Source organism: Genypterus blacodes, unplaced genomic scaffold, assembly GCF_046128005.1.
Source record: "Genypterus blacodes isolate CSIRO-AG114 ecotype Tasmania unplaced genomic scaffold, CSIRO-AGI_Gbla_v1 ptg000053l_1, whole genome shotgun sequence".
Lineage (NCBI taxonomy): Eukaryota > Metazoa > Chordata > Actinopteri > Ophidiiformes > Ophidiidae > Genypterus > Genypterus blacodes.
The window spans coordinates 3,541,455-3,567,884 of NW_027466865.1; the positions used below are offsets into that span (position 1 = coordinate 3,541,455).

Here is a 26,430-nt window from a genome sequence, read left to right on the forward strand (position 1 = left end):
AATGGCGGTGCGCAGGAAGCTCTGGAAGTATCTGTTCCCGCTCTTCCTCCCCTCTCTGTCCGCGCATCTGTAGCTCTTCTCCGTCTCCGCCTCCGATTCCGTCCAGCGTTTCTCCAGCTGGTCCCCGATACTCCGCAGCCGCGAGGCGAGGAGCTGGGCGACCGAGCACGGCGACGGTCTCCGGGCACAGACGGAGGCGTCTCCGGACATTATCAAAGGCTGGTCCAACGGCAGCCAGCACATGTTGCCTTCCAGAAACAGACACTTCTTGTTGTCTTCTTTCTTTTATGAGCCTCCTTCTCTACCCCGGTCAAACCTGCTCTGTGTTTGCCCTTCTGTCTCTCCCCGTCTTTCTCTCTCTCTCTCTCTCCCTCTACTTTATTATTCATTACAGTGTCACATGGTGTGTGGGGTTTACATCATCTGTTCCCAAAAGAGAGATGCGGTGGTTAACTCTTCAAACTCTCCTGTCTGTCTTGTTTTAATCTGGAGTCTTTTGTTACACCGTGCGGTAGTGGCACACGCTGTTTAAGGGATTTTAATGGTAAAATAAGCATTTCACCTCCATTTCATGTCCACTTACAACAGTTCCCACCGTGTTAAACAAATGTACCTATATTTACAGTAGTTGTCATGTTGGGATTAGCTACGCGCAAATAATCAACGGAACCATTGTCTGTAATAAAACCTGCGGAATTAAATTTTGGCGGAACTCTTGTACATCAGCGCCGTGTCACTGCTCGGACTGTTTTCAGAGAAGGACGTGTTATTGTTTGGCGTCAGGGCCGAGTTAATTGCGTTTGTGACTTGCTGCGTTTAAATAAATTACTCGTTTATAGTTTATTTAAATAACACATATTCAGTTATGTAAGAAATATGGCAGATAATGAACTTGCAGCGTTCAGGGAACGCTGGAAACAAGAATTAACAACTACGAAAGAGGATCAGCGACTTGTTTCGGCCCCTTCCTCTTCAGGGACTCTTCCTCGGCACCAAGAAGAGAAAGAAAGGGACTCTAAAAATCGATATTTTGAAGAATTTTGTCAAAACCCCAACACCAGAGAGCCAACTGAGGACCACAAATCATCAGAGAGAAGTGCCGGCATTGAGCATGAAGGACGTGATGAGGAGCAAAGTACAGCTGAAGAGTCAGAGGATCAGCCTGAGTATGTGTCAATTGCAAAGAGTTTACTGGACGGAAGGACAGGTCCTCTGCTGGACAGGATTGAGGTGGAGAGGACGAGGAGGAAGAGAAAGTATCAGAAGACGACCAATGTCTGCAGCACCTCAATGCAGCAACAGCCCCAGAAAAAGGCTCATAAAGGAGAGGGGCTGGTGGATCAACTCATTCAGGATCTGGTAGGGGGAGACTGATGAAGATGATGATGATACCAAAACAATACCTTTCTCTTTGTGCCTTATTTTGCTGAGTTGTCCTGCTAAATCTCAATATATTGAGGAACAGCACTACAAACATCTGTAACGCATGCAAATGATTTGGTCTTAAGGGAACCACAACTACTTAATTCAATCAATTAAAAAAAGTAAACACTGAACATGGCACGCCTTTGTCATATTGCAACATAAGCAATGGCTGAGGGGCCTCAGTGACCACTGAAGCCCTAAAGCATTTAAAAAAGTAAAATAGTGATGCCACACACACACACACACACACACACACACACTGTGATTTGTAGTCAAAATGTGCTGAGGTTTGATACACAGTCTAGCTAATGTGATGGTGTTATTCCCTGTTTTGTAGAATGATGTCAATGACATTCCCTTCTTTGATATCGAGCTGCCGTACGAGTTGGCCTCCAAGATATTCCAGTATCTCAACCGCACTGAACTAGGCCGCTGTGCACAGGTAAGCTGCTCATTTAGAAGCTAAAAGCTGAACAGAGAGTGCATCATTTCGGACAAAATTAAATTCCCGAAATTTTACTGATAGGTAACAATAATGTGTAATTTTATAATAAGGTAAGAGTTTATTGTATTTCAAAATGTCTTACCTTGGCTATGAGGATTCTCAGTCAGTCATCCATCTCATTGGATGTGTAGCAAGGTATAAATGACTCAAGAGGATTACTGCTGAACTGTTCTCCTCCCCTGTGTGTGTCTCTCTAAATGATCATTTTGGCAGCTGGAATCATCAAATGTTTTGTTTATTATTGTTAGTCTGTCAAAACTCTTACATTCTGCTAGTTGAATTGCATGATGTGTTTAGTGGATCAATTGCGATACTACCTTTATAGCCCTATTGATACTACTACCGAAATGACACGTTTGCTCCAACATGCAGTATTGGGAGGTAGCTTTAACCTACATTGACACACACAAATATGAAATGACGCTCTTTTTGAAACTTTACTTCATGCATTTCACTCTCCTGGAGCTCCAGCCCGTCATGTGACCTGCAGTGCTTATTGAGCTCAAATTCATCTACACTTGCACTGTCCCATCTCCTCCCAGGTGAGCAAGGCGTGGAAAGTCCTTGCAGAGGATGGCGTCCTGTGGTTCAGGCTGTGCGTGAAAGAGGGTTATCATCAGGACGCCAGCGTGTCCGACTCCCCCTGCTGGAAGAGCGCGCTGAGAGACTGCAGGAACTCGGCCAAATCTGTGCGCTCCAACTGGAACGTGAGTTTGAGATGTTCCAGTGTGATGAATCAGAACCACTTTGTTACTCAAATATAATACCTGAAACTGCAATAACTTCAGTGTTAATACATAGTTCTGTGGTGGTTAGTAATCATGCTATGTTATACCAATATATTTATATGATATATCAATATGCTACACATGTTAAAAGTTAAACAAGATAATAAGTTTACACCATCTATGAGGATTAAAAGCAGTACTCAGTTTCACCCTGAGTGTGGCCACCGGTGGGGCAGTTCATTATCTGGCCTTGGTTGAGATATACATTGTGGCCATGTACTAAAGTGATATGTAAGTAATAACTAGTGAGATTTATGACATGGCCACGAGAGTAAGAAGAGAAAAATGGTGCATGAAGTGTTGTGATGGCAGTGGGACAGTGTGTCCAAAGAGACACCAGGTGAGCCTAATGATGCGCATACATGGGGAGATTTATTGAAAACAATGCCAGATGCCAAGTGAATATCAATAAATTATGATGGTCTAAAACAACATCAAGGGCTGTCCAGGCTATACAATGAGTGCATCTGTGACCACAAATTGGTTGGATTACGGAGTCTCACTCGTTGTTTTTTGCTGAGACTTTGCTGTTCTTGCAATAAACTCTTATTCTTCGCTCCTCTATTTTGTCTGATTGAGCATATTTCAGACTCCTTTTTGAACCTTTTGATGCACTTTGAGTTTTAGACAAGCTTTTACAGTTCCTACTGAAAGAATCCAGTGTGAATTGGGATCTAGTTTCAGTACTGGTATAGTTCATTTATTTGTAAAGGATTTTTTAGAAGCAGCATAAGACTTTTAACTGAGGTGATTTACTCTATTAAAAAATGATAAAGGTAAATGTTTGTGGTGTAGTCATGTAATGTAATCCCCGCATAGTGACATAAGTTTATTCTTGGACAGCTGCCAGTGAGCCAGCAGGACCGTCAGTATAAGATAGAGTCAAGATCTAAATTATTCATGCTGCTCTACAAGTATGGTTGCCTAGATTTTGAGTGGTACAATTGAACAACATACAAGCATGGAAGGCTCACTCAGTAAATTACACAGGACAGGACAAATGAATATGTGCTCTGGTTATCAGTTATGCTATAATGTCCCAGACAGAGTTGTGTTTTCACTAAAGCAATGTCTTCCCACTCAGAATCGAGTGGGATCCATCAGCCAGCTGCAGTTTGAGCTTGGAAAAGTCCTGTGTGACGTCAGCTCCAGTGATCATTTTGTTCTGGCAGGGTAAGTTTCAATTACTCCAACCTAGAAATCACTCCTGACATCTGTGTGTGTGTGTGTGTGTGTGTGTGTGTGTGTGTGTTTTCCACACTTTTCACAGTAGACATTGTGACTTGCCAAGCAGAGGTGTTCCTGATAAAATGAATAACGATCACTTAATCCAGCTGCACTCCTTGAGGGAGTGGAGCAGCATGATCTTTGCCACACTCACATACAGTGATGCAAGTATATACTGCAGAGTATTTGAAAAAACGCAATAGATTCAGTGAAATTTGTTAAATATCACTCTACCAACCAAGTAATAACTAAACATTTTCGGTGTATATAGCACCACCCTGTGGTCATATGAAATGCACATTTCATTTTGCCTCTATTTTGTGCAAAGTGCACATGGTATAGTGATAGGCCGTCATGCTTATCAGCTGTTGGTGACCATGACTTTTATAGAATACACAGTCATGCCTGAGAATATCAGAGTTTTGTACAAGGGTGAATTTTGCTGACAAGCAAATTACTGCAATCATAGCATCTTTGGTGAACGCCTGAAGCGAGCATGATACTGTGATAGATTGTGTGGGTCCACAGGAGCCTGATAGACTGCCCGTGAGGAGGTGTGCAGGCTCCCCTGGGTGCACTGTGATTAGATTCCTTGCTGGCCTGCTGAGCCTCACTGGAGAACACATTCTGTTTGTGTCTTTTCAGGTCACCAATGAAGATCTCATGCTGCTAAACAGTATAGAAATGAAACAAACATTACAGGATCATTTTTAGAGCATTTTATATAACATAACCATTAACATATTCACATTAGTACGTTTAAAATGGATTTATTACCTTAGTCACCATCAACTCAAAGTTTGAACACGTATGTGATCTCACTGATGTGCTGCACAGAGGAGTTGTTGGGAGTCTGTGGACAAAGGATGCAGTAATCTGCACAAAGTTTGCTGCACAAAAGTTATGGCAAAGTACTCAATTGACGTCACCCTGTGGATATTTGGCATTGAGGTGATGTACTAATTAAGAGAAGTGTGTACTGAAAGTGTATTTACTTCCTGGCAAGCCCTGTGTTGCCAAACACACACACATTCTCACTCTTTGCCACCCTGTCACACTCTATGGCACTCGCACACTTGCTGGGAGGTGGATACTTGCTCAGACATGATGTGAGGCTGATTCTGTGGAGGTGGTAATGCTGGCAGCTTGTTGCCGCATCAGTGAGAGCTCATCGACTGAAGTAAAGAGCAAAGACGGAGGATGAGAACAAAAAGCCTGTTGAGTAGAGCTGCTTTGGGACTGAAGTTGAGGGTAAATAAACTTCATCTTTATTGTAGTGTAGAGTCTTACCAGGACATTAGGAGAAATTGATGAAACTAAGTAGAACATTGTTTTTTACAGTATATTTCATTCCTCATTTCCTTCCTTTTTACTTATAAGGGATTCAGTTTCACAGTCTACCACTGACCTATATAATGGCAGATGGGGAAACAAGTGAAAGGCCAGTAGAAGAATTATCGCCATGCTCATCTTTATCTTAAAGGGAAAGAGAACACCTGAAAGAAACAATCATTGTGGAAGAACCTGGTCTAAATTTTGGGAAATACAGGCAATACGAGTGTGAGACGGAGAGTGACGAAGGCAGATTTCCAGACGCCTAATGCAATGAATTCCGACTCTTCCTCTAGCCCACATTCTCCAAAGTGAAATGTCATTATCCAGTGTTGCACTGCTGTGACAACAGCCTGGGGAGCACAGAACCATCTTGTAAGAGATGCTGTATAAGAGATAATGGAGACATAGTAACACTAAGAGCTACAGAGAGGGCCATGATGGATTTTTGTTTCCCTTAAGGGAGTCGGTGTGAAAGAAGGAGAATGTGTGAAAGGGGAAGTGATTCAGAGGGGAACAGAACTTCATATTTGTCAGCTTTTAATGGAAAATGTACAGCAATCTTAGTCATCACAGCATTTTAAATAATCTATCTGTGACCTTTGTTTGTGTCTATATGTATGTCAGGTACACATCTGGTGATGTTCGGTTATGGGACACGATACACTGGGACTCCACAGCCTCCTACCTGAAAACCAACAGCCTGTCAGCAAACTCACAACCCAGGCCGCATGTGAATCACGTCCAGGTTAACGGCACACTGGCTGCTGCTGCTTATGAAGATGGTATGTGTTTGTATGCAGTAAATATAGCAGGTGGTTAAAAGATAGTCTATGGCACTTTTTTATATTGCTATAGCACACAAGTAAATGCGTGTGTGTGTTTGTGTGTGCATGTGAATAAATAACCTTGCATATCCACCGAAATGGGTGAATATCAGACGAAATTTGTAGGAGAGTGGAAAAAACCTTGTGGCACATTCACAAAGGTGTGAGAACTCTTGGAATGAAGGCTTATTCTGTTATCTCAACCTTGAGGCAACAATTCCAGGACAAAATAATTTTGCTTGAAGTCCCTGAGGTTTTGGCCGCACCACCTGCCGTTTCTCCATGAAAAAGCATTTCTGATGCCCTGGAATTCTTGCTAAACTAAAACTTCTGGTATTTGAGTGAGTGGGAGAACAGCCGTCTACGCTCTGTTGACTGTTGCTCTGTCTTGGCCGTAGGCTGCGTGGACCTGTGGAGCACCGAGACGGGTGCGGAGCCCGTTCACCACTACCAGTGTCCAGGGGGGGTCCAAGCTCTGGCCATGAGCCCCGACAGTCCCGTCCTGGCCTGTGCTGCTGGGCCAGATGTGCGGCTGGACCAGCCCGACGACTGCGGTTACTGGAGGACACTCTGCCAGGTTCATTTGCCTAAGCCTGTAAGTCAACAAAGTATTCAACCTGTTTGTATATAGAATTGGATAATTATTGCCAGTGTTGTTTGGCAATAATTTGTGCAGTACATTTAGGCTTCATTATTTTGCTTCCTACTTACTTTGAGGGATGCTGAGAGTGACATGTGTCCTCTTGCTGTCCTTATGGCAGGTAGAGATCCTGGTCCTGGTTCCAGGACGGGGACATCAGTGTCCACTGGCTGCAGTGGTAGCGGGGGAGAGCGTGTACCTGCTCAAACCACGGGAGGATGAGCCACGGATGCTTCACACAGTTTACGGCCATCCCGTCACCTGCCTGGATTCCTCCAACTCCCAAGTTGCATTTGGGGTGAAGAGCAGCGGCTGGGCCATGCACGATGGAGGCAACAAGGTGAGTTTGATCTCTGAGGGTTTTCTGTATCATGTCTGTCCATGACACTTGCGGACTTTTGATGAATGAGTTTTAGAACACTGCAGCTGTGTTTTGCGTCAATCAACAATAAGGGAAGCTGTTCCACACACACTCACGGAGGTGCTTATGAAGTGCTTAAGTCCTCGGGTAAGTCAACCTAGTTTGATCTTGGTATTAAATACGTGTGCGCATCTCATCTCTGCATTGGGCCCCAAAATGTCAACGTGAACACAATGATGACAGTTTTCCCTATTTTCTACCTCGAAAGTGCTTTCTGATGAAAATAGTCTTTGTGGATTATCCAGAGGAACTGGAAAATGGTTTTTGATTTGAATGGTATTATAAATAAATGCTGCCACCCATTCACATATTATGTAAATCATTATGGATAGTGGTCTAGCATATCTAGTATATATGAATACAGGAAGTAGTTTTTGTGGGTTAATGGGATTGATGGAGCTGTATCAAGGGTGCTTTTATGTTAACAAGAGTTGCTTAGGTGGGGAAGGCAAAAGGTGCCATTACCAAAGCTCAAATTTGGACGGCATGGTTCTGTTGCTTACTAAACCTTGAATGATGACATGCTCATATGGCAAAACCCTGAAGCGCTGCAAGCTGAATGGTATTTGGCACTTAAATAGATTTTCTATCTGGACCTCTGTAGCAGAAATGAAGTGTTTCCATTGAGTTGACAAGGTCAATTGTGCTCTGAACAGGTGCACAGTCTAAAAATGGGAAACTGTACAAGCTAAATAATGTGTTTTACGCACAAAAGAGAAGATGTTATTTTTTTTAGAATTCAATTCATTAGGGAAGAACAGAAGAGACAGAGGTTTGGCACCAGGCCATTAACAGTCTAATCACTGGCTTACAGCCGAAATACCCATTATCCCTCCACACTCCTAAATAAATTAAACTCTTTTGGAGACAACATTTGAATAGAGATGCTTTCCATTCTGTTGAATTAAAGGGGTTGTCCACATTTTCAGCTGATGTAAATTATAGCTGCATTGCGAACAATGATTCGTCTCTGAATGCATTCCACATGTGTAGATGCAAACTAGGTCTGGGTGACAGTGCGATCACTGTAACTCCCAGTGTACGTCTTTCCTCCAGGGCCCCCTTAGAAATGAATATCATATACCTGTAGGGCTTTTGTTTATAGAACATGTAGTTTGCTTAAATAGCACCGAGTTCTCTTGAGCCCGGCACCTAATTAGTACAGCCTTCTTTGTCTCAACTGTTGTTCACAGAGGCACTCTTGGCCTCCAGATGTGTTGTTTTTCTTAGAACCCAGTGCACCTAAATGAGTAGTATGCCCATCTTTATTTAGAATGTACAAATCAGATCAGATCAGCTCAGAAAACATTTATTGGCCAAGTAGGCTTTCACAGACAAGGAATTTGTTTTCGGCAGTTGCTGACTCTCTAGTTACTAGAGAGTAACTTAGAGAGAGTTGACTAGTTACCAGAGAGAACTGCCAAAAACAAATCCAGCTGAAAACAAATTCCTTGTACATATTTACAATCATTAAATGACAAGACCAGAAGTATACACAGAGGCTCACAGAGGCTCGGTTGGCCTCCAAATGTGTTTTTCTTTTAAGAACTCTTAAGTGCACTTAAATGAGTACGGACCTTTTTTTAGAATGTACAAATACCCACAAGACCACTCTGTGGGGATCAGAGCACCACTTTGGTTACCCAATGGCCTACTTTTTTAATTGGTTTGTCGAGAGAGGAACTAAATGACATTTTCATCTTCTTCACTACCACTGGAGCAGCACAAGCTCAACCGATAACTGACCAACTCACCGGCCGGACTAAAGCACCACATAGTGGACCAAGAAAGAGTAGCAATGCTAGAACTAACATTATACTTACTTACCTTGAGAGCTTTGGGCTGGGTCGGGAATTGTCCTAATGTTGTGGGTCTGTAAAGCCCTTTGAGATATTGTATGTGATATTGGGCTATACAAATAAACTTGACTTGACTTTAAAATAAAATAAATTTACATTTTGTAGGGTGTGGAAAACACACAAGTAGAAAGATATGTTATTCACGTCAATTTGCGGTACCGGCATCATACTCCTCCATTTAATGCATCATATAAAGAAAGACACATGTAGTCCATCTGAAACAGTCAGGAGACGTTTTCTTATGTTAAGGCACAGTGTTAAGTGCAAAAGTTAAGAATCAGGTTTCCAACAACAGCTCACCAGTTCAATCGTACATACTGTATGTATTTTTAGTTTGTCTTCAGCTTTAAAATATCCTTAGAATAAGCAGCAGTGCCACCCTAAATAGACTTTACCCTTTATATCTGACACACCATCACATTTGCTAATATTAATTTATGTCTACCATTAATCAATCTTATTTTCAGCACAGAAGCACTGAAAGTCTTCTTAACTTTCTGGTTTTCCGTGGGGAATGTAGTCCAAACTTCTATCTACATTATGCCAATTCATGATTAGCATACTTCACTTCCTAATTAATATATCTGTGAAATTTAATCACCCTAACATGTCTGTCACTCTTGTCACGCCTCTAGCAGCGATCTCATTCTGTGAAGAACACGTAGCATGAATTGTTTGCCAGTACCAGCGATGCCAGACATGTCCCATGCAGCCTTTATTAAGACAACATATGTTCATTAAAATCTGTCAAAAACAGGTGTCATCCAAGGAAGTCATCTAACACCCCTTTCCCATGGAAGTGGAAAGAATTAACGCATTTTGATTTGGATGACATAACCATATTGTAATTTTTTCACCTCAGCTTTCTGCAGTGACTGTTGCTATGTTGTTACACGGGGGTCAGTGGCGAGACCTGACGTAAATTTGTAAGAGAGCTAACCTAGAGGCGATCATAATCACAACCGAGCATTTGCCCAAGAAAGTGCGCTTAGATGTCAGAGCGGGACTCCATTTGCTTTATTCAAGGGTCATAGAAATTGTGTTCATGATGATCAAATGCACAGGTCAAGACAAAAAGAAAGACTCTGACCAAAAAATCTGAATTGAACAATAAGGCCTGTAAAAGAGTCCTGTAAGAAAGAGAGATTTAAAAGTCACTTAAATAGATCTGTCTTAACATTGATCATTAATTATGCATGTGTATGTGTGTGATTATGGGTGTCCTGCATGTCAAGTCATGTATACACATTGTTGTCTGTCCAAAAAAAAAGTTTAGTCTGCTATGTGTGTGTGTGTGTGTGTGTGTGTGTGTGTGTGTGTGTGTGTGTGTGTGTGTGTGTGTGGTCAGGGGCTGTCTCCAGATTCTCATTACTCCTCATCTCTGTCCTGCCAGCGGCTCTGGGGCCCTGAGGCATCCGCCCAGCGTTCAGCGCAGGCTGGCATCCCTACTGGCCCAGTGTCCAACCACTGCAGTGAATCTAACACACACTGACATGTCAACACCAGGTTGAGAGGTTGATAGTCGAAAGAAGACAGAGATGTTTAGATGAATGGACAGATGGTTGGTTAGATGGATACTCAAAGAGGAATAAGAGCTGCTTGACAGCATTAAGTGACTAAAACATATTTTCAAAGGGCCAGATGTGTCTGCAAACATAAAGCTCATAAATTCATTTTTTGAAGAACCCAATTACATTTATTTTAAATTTCAAAAAAATGGATGAAAGTAATCCAAAAATCAGAGTGAAATTTGGATCATAAATCTGAACTCTCTGGGTGGGTAATAAGCAGCTCATTTATCTTTTTACACTTGACTTTGACAGTGTAAACTACAGTGAACCGTTCTCTTTTAAAATGCATTTCAGAGAAAATCAACCAAATAAACAAGCCTCTGTCTGGAGGATCAGTCAGAAGTGCTGTTAAATTGTTGCATTTTCATCCTCCAGTGAGTGCATTACCCTAACAACTTCATTCTTCCTCCAAACATGCTGCTGATCTCTCGAAACTGAAAATGAGAAAGTGAAGAAGGGTTGTCTTCCTCAGTGACGTTTCTCCATTTTACTAGATGAGTGGGGCAGCAATTTATTGGAAATATCCTCTCCAAAACTCCAGTGATTCATGGAGAACAGCAGACCGAACCTCATTTCTGCATCCCTTCCCCCGTTCCCTTCTCGTCCCTGCTCTCCTCCTCTGTCCAATTCCTATCAAGCTGTCATTTCAAAGTCCAATGTGATTTGGGCTTTGCCCCACGGTGGTGCACAATTAAAGCTGGACACACAAACGTGCTGGCACCGTCTCAAGGCTTACATCATACCTCGTTTTTTCGTCTTTGTCACTGTCCTTCCATCTCTGTTTCACTCTCAGTCTCCCATCCTCTCTCTTTCCTTTCCTCTCTCTCTCTCTCACTCCCTTCAATCTCTTTACACTCCCTATCACCTCCCTCCCTCCTTGGTTTAATTTCTTTATCGTTTTAATTATTCAAAGACAGTTTTGCCTGGCAGTTTTCTTGTTTGTTCTGTCTCATTTGGATGAGAATGCACTGTCGCTAATTGACCAATTAGGCCAGCTCATGACGACATCATTGGAACTAGTATAAAGAAAGTTTGCCTGCCGGAAGCAATAGAATGTGTCTCTGTCTGTAATTGAAATAAGCCCTTAGGCTGATTAGTTTTCCCCAGACTTTAATGCTTTAAGTGCTGCTGCTGCTTTTAAGTTAACGGCAAGATGACAATGTTGTACGTATCTGTGCTTGCCTCATGTAGCTTTATTGTTGCAGTCTTTTAGTTTGTCTGATATTGAATGTAGTCATTTATATCATCACATATTGCTGCTCACTGTAAATGTGCTGGTACTGAGTCTTGTTAAGGACAGATAAGGGTTCAATCTTAACCCGAATGTGTCAGAGACTGTCTTGACTTTATGTCCAGTTCTAATCCCAGGTTGGATCCTTAACTAGTGGTCTGCTGTGATGAAACTTTGCGTCTTCTCCCTGTGTGCCAGCTTTGGAAAATTACACTTTTTGGCACAATTGAGGAGCTGCAATTAAACATAAAATGTGGTATCTCAGACACCACCTGTTCAATTTTGACTAAACCTGAAGGGAGTTTGGCAGTCTGTTCAAGCATTTAAACATTATACTCATTAGCTTAGTGGATATTCTACTGTTTAAGGTATGATGAAACTTGAAACTAGGATCTACTCCTGAATGGCCTGAAGGTGTCTGGCTGCATTCATCATTTGTTTGGGATTTGAAGTGTCACTCATTTATGCATGGTGTTCATTTCAGCTCCCATTTGTGTCTGCATTTCTAATTTACTAGTGTGGGAATTGCAGTCAACTGTCGAGTTTGTAAACTGACAGAAGTTAGATATCTGTACCGCATAACGCTCAGTGGTAAAGAGTGCAGTGACTTAAGACCATTTCGACAAACAATAACTCAAACCAGAATAAAAGAAGGTACAGAAGCCACTGACACATATGTCACAGGGAGGAGAGAGTACTTTCTTACTGCATGCAGTGTTCTTTAAGCTTTTGTTTTTTACATGTTTTAAAGTTCTCTGGGGCCTTTAATCTTGTCACAAACAGTGTATGTTTGCATGTGATTGTATGAGGGCGATATTTCCCAGACATTGGCGTGAAGTGCATTTTAATTCCTCCGTTTGTCAACAGAGGAGCTCTACGTCACGCTATTCCAAATGTCTTAATTATACGGAATACAAGATATCACTGATGGTCATGTATGTTGTTGCATTTCAGATCCACGTGTACAATCTAGAGACGAGCCAGTTGGAGATTTGCGTCGGAAACTCGGTGGGAGATTTTACCTGCATCAACCTGAGAGACAGCGCCCCCAACTTACTAGTGTGCGGAAATAAAGACAGGAGGTAGTACACACTTACATACAAAGATACAGATGCTCATGTAGTACTTAGCATTTTGCATAGTTTCGAAGTTACAGATTGAAAAAATGGGTAATGGAAACTAGCAAATAAAAAAAACATGTTTGACTTTGTATCAAGTCATAAGGAAATCATTTCCAAAAGTGTAATGGATGTTTATAATTAGTGCTGAGATGGGACATGAGTCTGTGGGAACTGGAGCCCTAGGATGTGACACGGCCGACCCGACGAGTGATCTGATAGTGCTGAATGACTCATCAAACACTCGCAAATGTTGCACCCACTTACTTAAGTTACCAGAGGTCTTCAATAGAACAGTCAGAGCTGACAGTCAGAGAAGGACTTTTTATCTATATTTATCATTAAAGTATTTAGTTGTCATCTCCAGCTCCATATTGACCCCTGATCATAATATCACAAGCCTTATTCACACAACATCATTTAATGGAAACACTGCCAATATACATCTGAACTTTGTTGACTTTTAAAAAAAATGGCTATACATATTTTTGTATATTTTGCGTTAAAATTTTGCCATGTGTGAGTGTGCTGATGCTAATTTTTTGTGTGAGGACACTGTAGCAACTGATGGCAAATTGAGTGTATTGACATTGTTCGGAGGTGGTAGATGGAGGGTGCAACCCCCCCCCCACACACACACACACCCCCACCCCATCATAAATTAGGCCTTTGGCTAAGTCATTTGAAATGGAGCCAGGAGCTTTATCAGACAGAAGCCTGTTAAACAGTTTTCCCACAGTGACACCTGAGGAAGGAGGCTGGGATGAAGATACTTGCAATTGAGAACAGGTGTTAAGAAAGAGAAGACGAGTTCTATTCAGTTTGTGTATTATTCTCTCTCGCTCATTCTTCACTTGTAAAACAAAGCTCCCAGAAGCCTGTTAGAAAAGGCAGGGGCATTGAAATACTTTAAAATGAGACATTTGTTTCTTTGTGTTTTTTCAATAGAGATATTGCTTCTGTGTGTGTGTGTGTGTATGTGTGTCTATCCACTCTCTCTCCTTACCCTCCTTTACCTGGCAAACTACAGGAGCCTCAAGCCTACCATCTGTATCCCATCCAGCGGCCAAGCATTCACACACACACACACACACACACACACACACACACACACACACACACACACACACACACACACACACACACACACACGTTCATACATGTACTCAGACACACTTGCCACATTGGTAACCTGGCTCTCCAGATGAGGAAAAGACACATAAAAGAGCCATTCTCCTCTCTCCTCCACTTGTTCGCCGGGCTGTGGAGCATGAGCTGGCAGGAGAATAGAAATCCCTGGCACGTCTGGACCAAAAGCTGCCCCCGCTGTTTCTATTCACAACCAAATCCATCTGTCTGTTAAGTAGTTGGCTTGAATTAAAAGGCAGCCCATCATATTGTTCACGTTCCACTCACTTTCCTCACTAGTTATTGACGACAAAGACAAAATATAGTACATTCTGTGTTGATTCTGATTGAAAGAAAGTCTGTGTAGTTAAATTTTAATAGTTTTTGAACAAATGCCTCAAAGTCATAGGCAAAGAATCTGGATATTCATTAAAAATCCCCCTTTAATTATTAAGGCAAAGCTTGTCTTTTGTTTTGGTTCGTGCTTTAGAGTTTGGTCTCAGGGTTTCCTTGCAAAAGTAAAGTCTACACACTCTTGCCTATTCCTACAAATGATTGTTATAAGTGCAGTTTTGCAGCACTCTCTGTCAGGAACATCACTTCATTAATTCAAATGGGACTTTAGTATTATGCCGGCTTTATTTTCCTCTCGTGAATGACGTTGAAAGGCATACTTCTTTCTTTTTTGGCATTTCTTTTTTGCATATTCTTAGTCAAATGTATTCAACAGGAACACTTAAACACCTCATCCCTTTTAACAGGGTGGCACATTTGCTCAGAAGTTAGTGGTGTTGCCTCAGAGCAAGAAGTTGCTGGTTCTGCATGTGGGGCTTCACTTACAGTAAATGTCAAATACCTGCGGGTTAGGTGGACCAGAAACTCTTAACTTGACTTTAGGCATAAATCTGCGCATGAATGAGTGTATAGTACAGTATAGTATATACATAGTATAAGAATTCTCTTTGCAGGAAAAGCTTTGTAGGCGACTTCTGTTCTATACCTGGTGTGTTTTTGTGTGTGTATGCTGACCACTTTAGAGCTGTGGGGTTCATCACAAACTTCTGTATTGGACAAATTAAGTATATTTTATCTTAAACCTATATACAATATACTAAATGTACAACCACAATAACCATTTTGTTTGTGTTGTTAGTTTGAAAATTCCCATTAGATTTTGACAGCAGCTCTCTAATTAAATCATCTCTAAATACATATAATTTAATTTTGGTTAAGGTGAAAACTAGCAGAACAGAATCCAGAACTGGAACAGGACTTTGGCTCTCTGCAAACATAATTCATCAGCAGCCTGAGAATGAAGAATTCAAACAGCCAAATATAGTGATGTTAAAGACTTTATCCTCATCCTTTCTGATTTAGTTTTTGTCTTTGCCCTCTGATAAATATGTAGATTTGTTAAGCGTGATACACACACCAGCCTGGTCCTTCCACTTTGGCCTCCAGATGCAGAATGCAGTCAAGCACAAATGGAAATGAGACTGAGGGACAGTCGGTGGTTTTGGCCTTCCAACAGAGTGGCTGATGGCCAAACCCTAATGCATCCTTCCTTCTCCTCCAAATGAGTTTTGTCCCTCTGTTTTCTATGAGATCCAGAAAGCAAAATGAGGGTTCCCGATAAGAGCTGCCTGGTAGAATGCCACATCTGTGTAAGCAGAAAAGCTTGGGAGAAGACACGAGGAAAGAGAGAGAGATAGATAGAGAGAGAGAGAGGGCAATAGCTGTGGCCACAGGTCTCTAATCCATCTGTTTCTTGCTCACTTTTCTGAAATCTTGGATATATGAACATTTGACATCTCGTCTTATGCTCTGTTACTATTAGATATTAGCTGTATCTTTCCTTCCTGTCATATATTTTCAGTTAAAGATTGTACTCAATTAAGAGCTGAGAAAATAAATTGGAAACCAAACATTTGGTACCTGAATTATAATGGCATGCATTGTGCACAGTAACGATGGTTTTGCTGTTGTTACCTTTATGCAGATGTTTCACAATAAACCAGTTGGAAAGGGGAAGGGTTTCTGCATGGATGCCTCAGATGTGAGAAGTCCACGCGTTATCACCCTCATCATCCTCACCGTACATTGCGTGATGACTTGTCATCGTTTCTAGCCGTGGGAAACTAACTATGATGTATCCAAGCATGTCCCACACTTTGCTTGTTAGGCAGAGAAGATCCTGATTAATGAAGAGGAGTCTGGCCCGTGACAGCTCGCTGCAGACAGAGGCTGCCTCCAACATTAGATTTATGGTTCCCCACAGCCTGCCAGTAATGTTCAATCCTCATTGTTAAAACGTGGGCTCCTATCACGTAATACCACTAAACAGATAGAACTATAGACAACAGGTCCACTGTGCCCATTTAGCATATTTAATTCTCATTCCTTAAAAACTTCTGGACGCAGAAATGAAATCCATCCAAATCCCTAAAGTGAATTAGATTATGGTAATGAACTCTTGGAAGAAGGTAGAGCCTGGATGGAGTCATGTCCTGGATGCTTTCAGCTGCAATAAAGCCACAGTCGCAACAGATGGAGCTAAAGTCCCAGGAGGATGTGTTGTCCATGAAACAACCCTGTGCTCATCCCTCTATACTTCCATTTATTATTATTTTAAGATTAAAATGATAGTTGATAAGCAATATACTGTATTTAAAGAGCAGTAATCCTAAAGAATCGTGATTTTATTTCCTTCCCTAATGTTGAACACCCTGTTTGATCTGCTCTTTCAGTATTTACATTTGTTTTATTTAGTTCTGTTCTGCTGCTGCAATACAATGTCCCAACGCAAAAAGAGATTCATGCATTAACTATACATCCGTCCCATTTTCAATAATTTTCAGATTTTTATCCAGTGCATTTTTGTACAATTGTTCATTTACGCAACCGACAGAAGCTTTGGTAAGCTGGCGTCAGTGAGCGATGGCAGCAGAAGAAACAGATTCCTGTCAGAGTGAATACAGCAGAAACAAAAGCTTGCATCTGTTTTTATTTGCTATGGCTGGAATCTTAGCTAGATGTTGTGAAGTTCTTCCTTCAGAAATCAGAATAGAGTCCTTGTGTCTGCTGATGAATGCAGCCTTTCATAAATTCCCTCTGTGTGATCTTGGTATGAGCCCCCCGCCTCTGTAAAGAGGAAGAGGAATCAAGATTCACAATGTTTAGCTGTAAGACACACATACTGTTGTACTAACTGCTGCGGTTGGGATTATTTTCCTGCTGAGTTCATTTTAAGTCATTGTGGAGTGTTGAGTAAGTGGCTGTACAGGTACATTAAAGTAGATAAGAGCGAAACCTACTATTTCTTATCTTAAAATATTAAAGCATCTTCTCCTCTGTTGTGATGCAGGGTGAGGGTGTTTGACTTGCGGTCTGGTTCCTCCGTGGTTTCCCTGTATGCGCACCACCTGGGTGTCACCTCGGTGCAGGCAGACGATTGGAAGATAGTGAGCGGCGGAGGCGAGGGATTGGTTTGTGTGTGGGAGATGAGGAAGGCAGCCAAGCTGTGGGAGATGCACAACAGGTGGGAGTCTTTTTCCTCTGAGCCCATAAAAGGAGGCTCAGACCAGGACTGTGCCTTCTTCACTGTTCTTAAGATGAAACCCTGAAAAGAAACTGTTTATTAGATTGTAAGGATACTGCATGTTGGAACATTTCCTGTTCTCATATTCTTTATATTTTAAGTGTTTGGTATTGAAACACACATGATATCTGTATACATACTGTTTAAAATGTATTCATTTAATTTGCCATTCAGTAATTACTTATTTACAATTTTTACACCAGCTGTCAGTTTTACTATTTAAAGGATGATTGAGGCTTTAGTCTGAGCTCATATGATGGCTCTGCTTCAACACAAACATCAGATTTTCAAAATTAGAGAAATAATTAAAAACTGCAATAATCACAATTGGGTTTATATGTGTCTCACTTGAGGTGTTTGCTTTCTGTCTTGGTTTTAGGCATCCGGTAAGGCATGTTCGCTTTAACACCAGCACCCTGGTAACAGCCAATATCCCTGACGACAAGTCTCCACGGGGAGCCTGCATCACCGACGACGACCTCACAGCTCACCGCAGGTCACTCACCAACCTTCCACTCAATTCAGTGTGATTTCTGAGTTAGTTTGTGATTTTCTGTGCCCTAACTGCAGCAAAGTTTATTCTACCATGTCTGTTTAATCTTCCTTATATTGCTGTTATTGTGAAAAAAATAGTGATACAATGGAAATAGGGCTCAGAACGACAGATGGTTTCACTGGCATGAATTTATAGATCCAAATGTTCTGGTGTTTAATGTTTGTATGTCATAGTCAGTAAAATCTTGTCACTCACCTTCACTTATCGATTTGAAATGCTTTATTTTAGTTGAACATATACGAGAAGTTTGGAATCAATCCGCAAAAACTGAAAGAGATTATTAATTGGTTAATCTACAATCATACTGTGTACAATACTCCTAACTCTTTTCACTTTTAGTTTTCCACAAAGCGTAACACTCATCACTGTCATTTTTGCTGACATGAATGTTTTCCTATCCCAGACACAGAGGAGTCATCTGTCATTATGATTTCTCCGAGGACGCCACCTCTCAGGATCACATCCTGCCCATCTGCAGGTCAAACTACATCGAGTCCTCTGGCTATAACTACAACATCGGCCTGGCAGTGCCGTATGACCGGCTGGCTGGTTCCCACCCCTCACACTGAGCTGCAGCTGGACTCTTGTGGAAGACTTTGAGCTGAGATCAGTTTGTGTATTCAAACTGCTTTTTTTTTTAATTCTACTACTTTCTTTTTCTTCTAGTTTTTATAAATCTATGATCTATAATTGTTGAAGTATATTTGGACTTTCCAGATATTACACAGAATCGCAGCATTGTTAAATGTAGTGTTACAATAAATTATTTGTGAAGATGTTTTGTTTGGCTACCCATGTTGTAAAACCATTAAGTGACATTTCGTCCTCACTTAGTAATAGGACACACCCAAGAAGGTGTGTGTGAAATCCTATGATCACACTTCCATCCATTTCCTTAGAACACAACACAATGTGTCAAGACATGTTCTGCTTTGGTGGAGGTATACTGTACACCTAAAATGATGGTCCTTCTCATTTTCATCATTTATGAAGAAAATAATTCAACAATGCATCTTTTGATTGTCATTTTCTACATTTATTTAGTTCATTAATACAATTAAGTGCAAAGTTTGCAACAATATTTGGAAAGTCAAGTGTTGTAATTGATTTGGTTATTTGCAGTAGAACAGAGTGGTAATAGGCAGCTGGATGTTATTGGTTGACCAGCAGTGGTTGCATAAATTCTCAGAGGAACAAACCTGAAAAACATAGTGGAGCCCTGCAGGAATGCCCCAGCACGTGCCAGGCATTTACATTACATGCAGAGCTGAGTTGAGAAAGAGGAGAATTGATAGAATTAGTGTGTTACAGTAAGAAAGTCAAGCTCCTTCAAATGTCTCTATTGTTAACGTCACATTTACAAAATGAAAGGCAAATATTCTGATGCAGGATTATTACAAACAAACGTAAAAGTAAACTTCCTTTGCATACATTTTTGCAGTATGTTGGCAAACCTCAATCCATATAAAAACGCATTCATATATCCCACAGATTATTTCCCTGTCACTTTCTCCAAAAATATTAGTGCATATCAAATATTAAAAAAGGCATATTGCTTCATTCTCCAACTGCTAAAAACAGCAGCAGCATTGACATCACTTAAAAGTATCCACTCCTTCAAGAGGTTCCTTTCCCACATCGCACTGTTGTGGTGTCTACGTCCAAAAAGCGGATGTGCATCCTGGACTCCATCTCGAGGCCTTGTAGAATCTGTGGGGGGAAAACATTGATAAAATAGATAAAAAGTAATAATAGTTCATATCTGACAGTAATAGACAAATATCTGACTAAATATTTCAGAATTGCTGGATTATTGCAAACCTGTTCAAAATGCTGAAATGTAATTCCTTCATAGACTTCATCTGGTTCCTGAAACGATAATGAATAATTAAGATTGTAATGAAGAACAAGTTACAATAGTTTACGCAGTCTTGTTACTACTGCAGATGTGTAACTGAGGAATGTTCTTTAAATGTTTGTTACCATATGGCCCACGTTTGTGCTCGCCACTTCCAACATGGCAGCATCTGCTATGGCCCTGGCAGCCTCCTGCCCGATGGTGCCGCTTTTAGACAGGAGCTCCTCCACCACCTTAGATGACAACCACAACAAAGCCTCCATGAAAATAAAGCAATACTGTATACGCACAGCAGGAAGGAAGCCCAGGACTCTTATTATAAGGTCCTTAGTAATAGGAGGACAAGTACAAAATACATAAAAGTATCATTGTAATTAAAAACACCAGGTAGAAGAAACACAAACATTAAAAAAAACATAGACAGCAAAACTTTAAAAGATCAGTGATTAATATTATTCTTGATGTTACTACTAGATAACTTCACAGGCTGACTTTTCCAAATGGCAGCAAGTTGGGGCATGGCCCAGGGTGGGACCCATCAAATACAGTATCAGTGCCAAAAAGGATTACAATACTTGCTTATGTAAAGGTTGCATTTGTGGAACAGTAAGAAATAAGAGTAGAAAGAAGCAATGCGTAGCTAAGACGACTCTGATTCAGGAGCATAATGCTGTCAAGACCATCTTAATTAAATGCATAAGTCGTACTCCATAACACAACAGTACAACACAGACAAATCATCAAAACTTCGAAGTCTGAACCTGACAAAATATGTAAACCAGCACCCCTCACATCAAAGCCTGAGTGGTGAATTATTTCCTTCCCTTTCCTATTTCCTTACCTTTCTGTACTCATCCAGAGTGATGGTGCCGTCACCGTCTGTGTCGTGCATGTTGAACAGGACTGGAAAAACAGAACAAAGTTTCGGTTGGCCTGTTTTCTAGGGAACACAGATGCTACAAATTGACTATCTTTTCATCAAGTCTGAGGAGGAAGTGAGGCGGAATGAAGATATGAGACAAAGCTTAAGAACACTTCAGCCATTGCTAAATGTAAAGACCCACTGAGGCAATCAATCACCTTTATAAATCTTTTACTCTCATTTATATTGACATTTACACAACTGAGCTCACTTCAACTTCCTGTCTGAGCTTTTGAATGCAAATGTCACTTTGTTTCCTTAAGCCTCGTTTCCTCCGTGAAAGACCAAGTAAGCAGCTGGTGTGATTCCCGAGCAGCTGACAGAATGTCAACTTTTAATGTCATATTGTAACAGCTTGTGTTTCCCTTTATAACACTGCAGCAGGATGAAACAGAATTCATCATTGTGACATCAAGGAGAGCTGGTTGAGATTTATATCAGCTAATCGTTTTTCCCCCCCAATAATGTGTGAAAAAACAAACGGACAGCGTGGCAACAGAGCCAGGTATTGAATTGGGTCTAGCAGATTCAAATATCTGCTCAGAAGTGGGGAGAAACCTGCAATTGCAGCCTAGATGATACTGATCACACTTTGCACCGCATTAAAACTTCCTTGTGTAGTAGAAAGCAGACTGAGGTTTTGTCTTCGGTCTGTCTTTTTATAGAGGAACCAGGGGGAAAACACATGTTCAGACCACACAAACAGGAAGAACAACTCTTAGATCAAACCTTCAAGGACTGAAAGCAAAACATTCATAACCAAGTTTTTAGCCCTCCAGCCAAAATGTCCTTGAGCCAAAGTGAACAGGTTTAGCAGTTAAATGTACTGCAAAGTAAACTGTGAAGTAAAGAGTTTCGTTTGCATGTCAAGTGAAGACCTCATATCTCCAGAGATTATTAAACATTTCCAAGTTTATCTAAATCTACAAGTACCGAGCAACTACAGCTGATCAATGTGAAAAAAAAGAACATTCGTTATTCCAGCATCTTTAATGTGATTATTTTTTACCTCACTCACCTTCAATCATTTTGAAATTTGTCAGATTAAATAAACACAGGTTATGGGGACTTCCCAGGTCATTTTCTTTTTCAGATATTTTTCCTATTTTATTTAAATAAGATTAATTGGATTTGCTGTGAAATTTTGTTGTGGAATATTGCTGTTGATGTTGGATATTTCTACTGGTTCTCTTTTCAGTGTGTATTTGGAGTGTGTGTGTATTTGGAGTGTATTTGTGAGCGATCAGTCATGGCTACAGTACACTAGCCATGGCATTGACCCCTCCAGTCACTGTCCACCCCGCACACTGTATCCACCTTGTACCCTTTACATTCTGGCCATTTATGTGAGGGGCCCCAACTGTAAGCGAAGCACCTTGATTGTTTGGTATGTGAAGCCTTTTCTGGGATGAGAGTCAGTTGAGGGTTTATGCAAAACGTAGCACGTGGCCTCTTGCTGTGTCACTACATTTGCTTTAATTTGATTACACAAATGATGCGTCAGCACAGTGAGGGCCGTAAAGCTTCTCTCACAAAGCCGCTACACAGCACAGCCTCCAGATTACGATTAAGATTACACTTAAAGGTTTCATATTCACATTAGAAACCAGCCCTCAGCTTAACATCAGTGTCTTAACCAACCAACTAAAGGTGGCTGCATTGATAAAGCTACAAACAGAAAGCAGGCTCTCACAGCGAAGCTTCTCCCGCCTCATGACCAGTTTGTCCTCCTCTGTCATCTTCAGGGTTGGGGGGCGAAAGTGTGACATGACCATGAGGAACTGCTCGAAGCCGATCTCCTGGACAGAGCCCACCTCATTCTGACACTGGCTCCTGGGAAACACACACACACACACACACACACACACACACACACACACTGCACTTTATTGCAACCCAAAACCAGAATCTTAAATGTATGAGGGTGTATTATTTGTTTAAATGTTTTTTGCTGAATATTTGTATTGTTTTGATTTATTTTTAACTGAATCATTTAAGTACTTATTTCGGAGTTAATTTATTTTTCTAATTTCTTTGAATGTACACAAGGGACTTGGTGGTGCAGGCTGTGCTGAGCAGGTTGTTTTCTCTCTGTAATACTTTGTATTACTGGAGGCAAATTGTAATCTGTACTTGCTCTGGAATCATACAATTCAGGTTAAAATGTGATCAAAATGATATTTATTTGCATATCAAGTTGTGTTTACAGTTACAGTGCTTGTGATCCAAAGGTGCACTAACTTACAGATGTTTACTAAATAGCGGTCAAGACTTCCAAAGCCTGAGGAACTACTGGATCCAAAATGTCAAACGCCGCATTTATACTCCTGAAACACTGCAGTGTTGATGTTGTACACATTGTGTTCTCACGTCTAATGATCGTTTCTGTCTCTCGGCTGTAAACTGGTGCCAGCAATTTTCAGTGCAGGTGTTTGAAACAAATGGATGTAAAGGCATAAACACTCCACACTGCGCTAATGCACCATCAAACCCAACGCTAATGAAATCATTTTATGGTTAAAGAAGACATGTGGTTCTCATAATGTGGTGTGTGTGTATGATAAATGGTACACATAATGACCTCTGCAGGGCCATGACATTGGTTTCAGTAAGAGTTATTTTTAATATTATTACTTTATTCTACCATGCTCTCCATATAGAATCCCCTAATTAAAATGCACCACACTCATGCTGTTTGTCTGTACTCACCTTTTATCAAAGAAAGCTTCAATAATTTGCTTTCTTATTGGGTTGTTGGCGAGGGCTGGTATGCTGTCCAGGTTTTCTCTGCTGCAATGCGACAAGAGAAACTCAATTATCATAAAGAAAGACTGGATATACAGATTTTATCAGAGCATTGTACTGATTGAGGCAACCTCCCACTGATAGCATCACATGTATTATTTAGGGGAAGTGAGATTTATCTCTGTCTGAATGTGAGCAGAAGGACAAATACCTGCTATATATTGTTTCATGTTTCCCTTAATAAAGGGAAGGAACGTGTCATCTGGCCGGCATGCAGCTAATGGCAGTCTGTGTGTCATTATGCATTCATAAGTGTGTGTGTGTGTGTGTGTGTATTTAAGAAACAAGATGTGTGTTTGAATACAATATGTGTTAGAAACACGATACGTGCGTAAATATGTGGACGTGTTGCATTAATGGGCACTAATGTGTTTGTATTTGTGTTAGTCAAGCCTGTGTGTTCTCACCATATGTGCTTGTTTGTGTCTGTGTCAGAGATACCACAAATACCCATAATTAATCTCTGCAGTCACGAGGTAGGCGCTGTAGTATTTCTGTTTGTAGTGTCAAGTGGTTCCCATGACGCTCACATGCAGAGCAGAGGACTGTTACACATGCAGGATGTCCAGTTTACCTTATGGTGTCTTCATTCCCACTCAGCTGCTGGAATCTTTTGTGGAGGTTTTTTATCTGCTCTGGAGAAACTGCAAAAGAACACAACCACCCACAGCTATAAAGATACGCTTTGATATATTTACAGCTACTCCACACCCATCAATAGGTAACTCAGGATATCCATACTCATTAACATACACTGTGTAACCAATGCTTATGTGGAATTTCTGAAATTTGAAATATATTGTGATTAGAATTAAATCAAGCTGGTGCAACTCTACTATCAGTCTAATGGCAAAGCAAACACCTTGAATGTTGTGGTTGTTTTTTTGCACATTTTTAAAAAAGATTCCTTAAATCATTAACCCTTTGTCTGGACTAGCAGCTACACAGACAAAAGGTTCAGACGTCATAATTACACTATGCAGGGCCCAGCTTGATATTTGAGTTCAGTAAACACTGTTGTTGCTTTTGGCTGAGTTTCTTGGCTGCTAAATTGATGTTTGCAGCGGCACCTGTTTCTGAGGAAGGAACAAATAATAGGAATATGTATCAGAACAAACATGACCTCATTCAGAAACCTGTTTTCAGGTTTGTTTGAGTGGTGTGACTAATATGGTATCGCTCAAAACACATTACAAGGACAATAGTTATTTATCATTACGTTCAAGAGTTGAATTCTGTGCTGCTCAAAGCTCCACCTCTTAGCCAAACAAAGCAAGTAAGAACCACCTCACCAATCAAGCCACCAAATCGGAAAATGCATGTGTGCCTACATTCACACCTCTAAGTGGCTACACGACTGCTGACAAGCAACAAACACAAACACAGGCTTGTTGGTATTATATGGGGCACGAGTGTGTGTCCAAAGGATTAACTATGCAGACTGTGAAGAAAGAAACCAGATAGAATGTAATTGGAGAAAAAACAATAACAAGCTCTTCGAATGCCAACAAGTTCAGATCTGCTAAGAAGATCTGCCTCAGAAGTGATGAAACATTTCCTTATCTTGCTGATAGTATCTATAACAAAGCTAGGTCAAGGCAACAGGAGTGGAGGCTATAAAACACTTATCAAAAGGTCAAAGTTGAATTCATACTACATATTACTACTATTCGGAAATCATTGTGAAATCAATTTGTCTTTATTCAATATCAGTATGTAAAATGTGTGAAGTTGAGATCCAGAGCTATTTCGGTCTTGTGGGTTAGTTAAAGGTCCATCATTAATTATCAAATTAAAAATACAATCTGTAATCCTAAATGATAAACCAGCACTGAGACAAGAACCTGCTGTCATTGACAACCAAGGTAACAATTATTACTCAACGCAAGCATTTTAATTCGAGTAATGATTAGTTGCAGTAACTATTCTAAGGCAGCCCGGTTATTTTTAGATTTTGCTTGTGTGTTGACAATGAGCTCAGTCTACAGTATAACTTGGAGATATTTCACACCCTGATTTGTTCCTTAACGTAGATTCACATGTACGCACTTGACTCTTTGCACTTTCATTTCTTCATTTTACGCGTCCGTCCTGCCTGGGGGAGGAAGAGGAGGAGGAGTGTGTGACAGATAAGGAAGATTGTCTTGAAGATACACTGACAACAGGAATGTCAACTCTTTTAGTTACGTGTGATAATTGTAATAGGAGATTGGCTATATCACGGTTGCTTTCTAACGTTAAATTTCCTTTTAGTTAGTTAGTCGATCGGCACTAATGGCAACTTTGGAAACGACTGAACCATCTTAACCTCCTCCTGTACATTAACGCTCGCTTCTCTTTGTCAAATATGCCCTAGCGAATTTAAAACTGTGACTTTACAATTTAAACTATTAATATTTCATAGATCTTACTTACAGCCCGTCTTGTCGACCAGGTCCTGGTTTGTTTGCTCCGAGCGCGTCTGCGAAGCTCCCATCGCGGCTCCGGTGCGTAAAAGCGCACGATCGGGTTTGACTGGATCCACTTTACTGCAGAAACCCGCATCCGCCAGGTCCTGAACGCACCGCCCCGCCCCCCTCTGCGCCTCAGCTGCTCTCCGATCACTTCCTGCTGCTAATC

The 26,430-nt window shown here is 40.9% G+C and overlaps 2 protein-coding genes across 3 annotated transcripts; one reads left to right on the forward strand and one right to left on the reverse strand.

Moving 5' to 3' along the window:
• The first annotated feature begins 753 nt into the window (after positions 1-753).
• fbxw8 (F-box and WD repeat domain containing 8) lies at positions 754-19,000 on the forward strand. 2 transcript variants are annotated; one of them, XM_076150795.1, is made up of 11 exons: positions 754-1,359; positions 1,763-1,867; positions 2,473-2,637; positions 3,803-3,891; positions 5,905-6,062; positions 6,503-6,699; positions 6,866-7,084; positions 12,781-12,908; positions 17,437-17,610; positions 18,050-18,166; positions 18,630-19,000. In XM_076150795.1, the coding sequence occupies exons 1-11, from the start codon at positions 877-879 to the stop codon at positions 18,793-18,795; spliced, it is 2,001 nt and encodes a 666-aa protein (XP_076006910.1). In that variant the 5' UTR covers positions 754-876; the 3' UTR covers positions 18,796-19,000. The 2 variants fall into 2 exon arrangements, with proteins under 2 accessions (XP_076006910.1, XP_076006912.1); XM_076150797.1 differs by lacking the exons at positions 17,437-17,610; positions 18,050-18,166; positions 18,630-19,000 and adding an exon at positions 13,975-14,862.
• Positions 19,001-19,743: 743 nt separating this feature from the next.
• Positions 19,744-26,353, reverse strand: tesca (tescalcin a). Its single transcript, XM_076150798.1, has 8 exons — positions 26,227-26,353; positions 24,386-24,455; positions 23,716-23,796; positions 22,700-22,839; positions 20,926-20,987; positions 20,210-20,317; positions 20,048-20,095; positions 19,744-19,936 (listed from the first exon to the last, which is right to left on the reverse strand). The coding sequence occupies exons 1-8, from the start codon at positions 26,285-26,287 to the stop codon at positions 19,844-19,846; spliced, it is 663 nt and encodes a 220-aa protein (XP_076006913.1). The 5' UTR covers positions 26,288-26,353; the 3' UTR covers positions 19,744-19,843.
• Positions 26,354-26,430: the final 77 nt, after the last annotated feature.

Coding starts and splice junctions, on each gene's coding strand:
- fbxw8 (XM_076150795.1), top strand. CDS start 877: ATGGCAGATAATGAACTTGCAGCGTTCAGGGAACGCTGGAAACAAGAA. Junction 1,360..1,762: donor ATCAACTCATTCAGGATCTG/GTAGGGGGAGAC, acceptor CCTGTTTTGTAG/AATGATGTCAATGACATTCC. Junction 2,638..3,802: donor CTGTGCGCTCCAACTGGAAC/GTGAGTTTGAGA, acceptor CTTCCCACTCAG/AATCGAGTGGGATCCATCAG.
- tesca (XM_076150798.1), bottom strand. CDS start 26,287: ATGGGAGCTTCGCAGACGCGCTCGGAGCAAACAAACCAGGACCTGGTC. Junction 24,456..26,226: donor CCTGGTCGACAAGACGGGCT/GTAAGTAAGATC, acceptor GTTCTTTTGCAG/TTTCTCCAGAGCAGATAAAA. Junction 20,988..22,699: donor GAGGCGGGAGAAGCTTCGCT/GTGAGAGCCTGC, acceptor CTGTTTTTCCAG/TCCTGTTCAACATGCACGAC.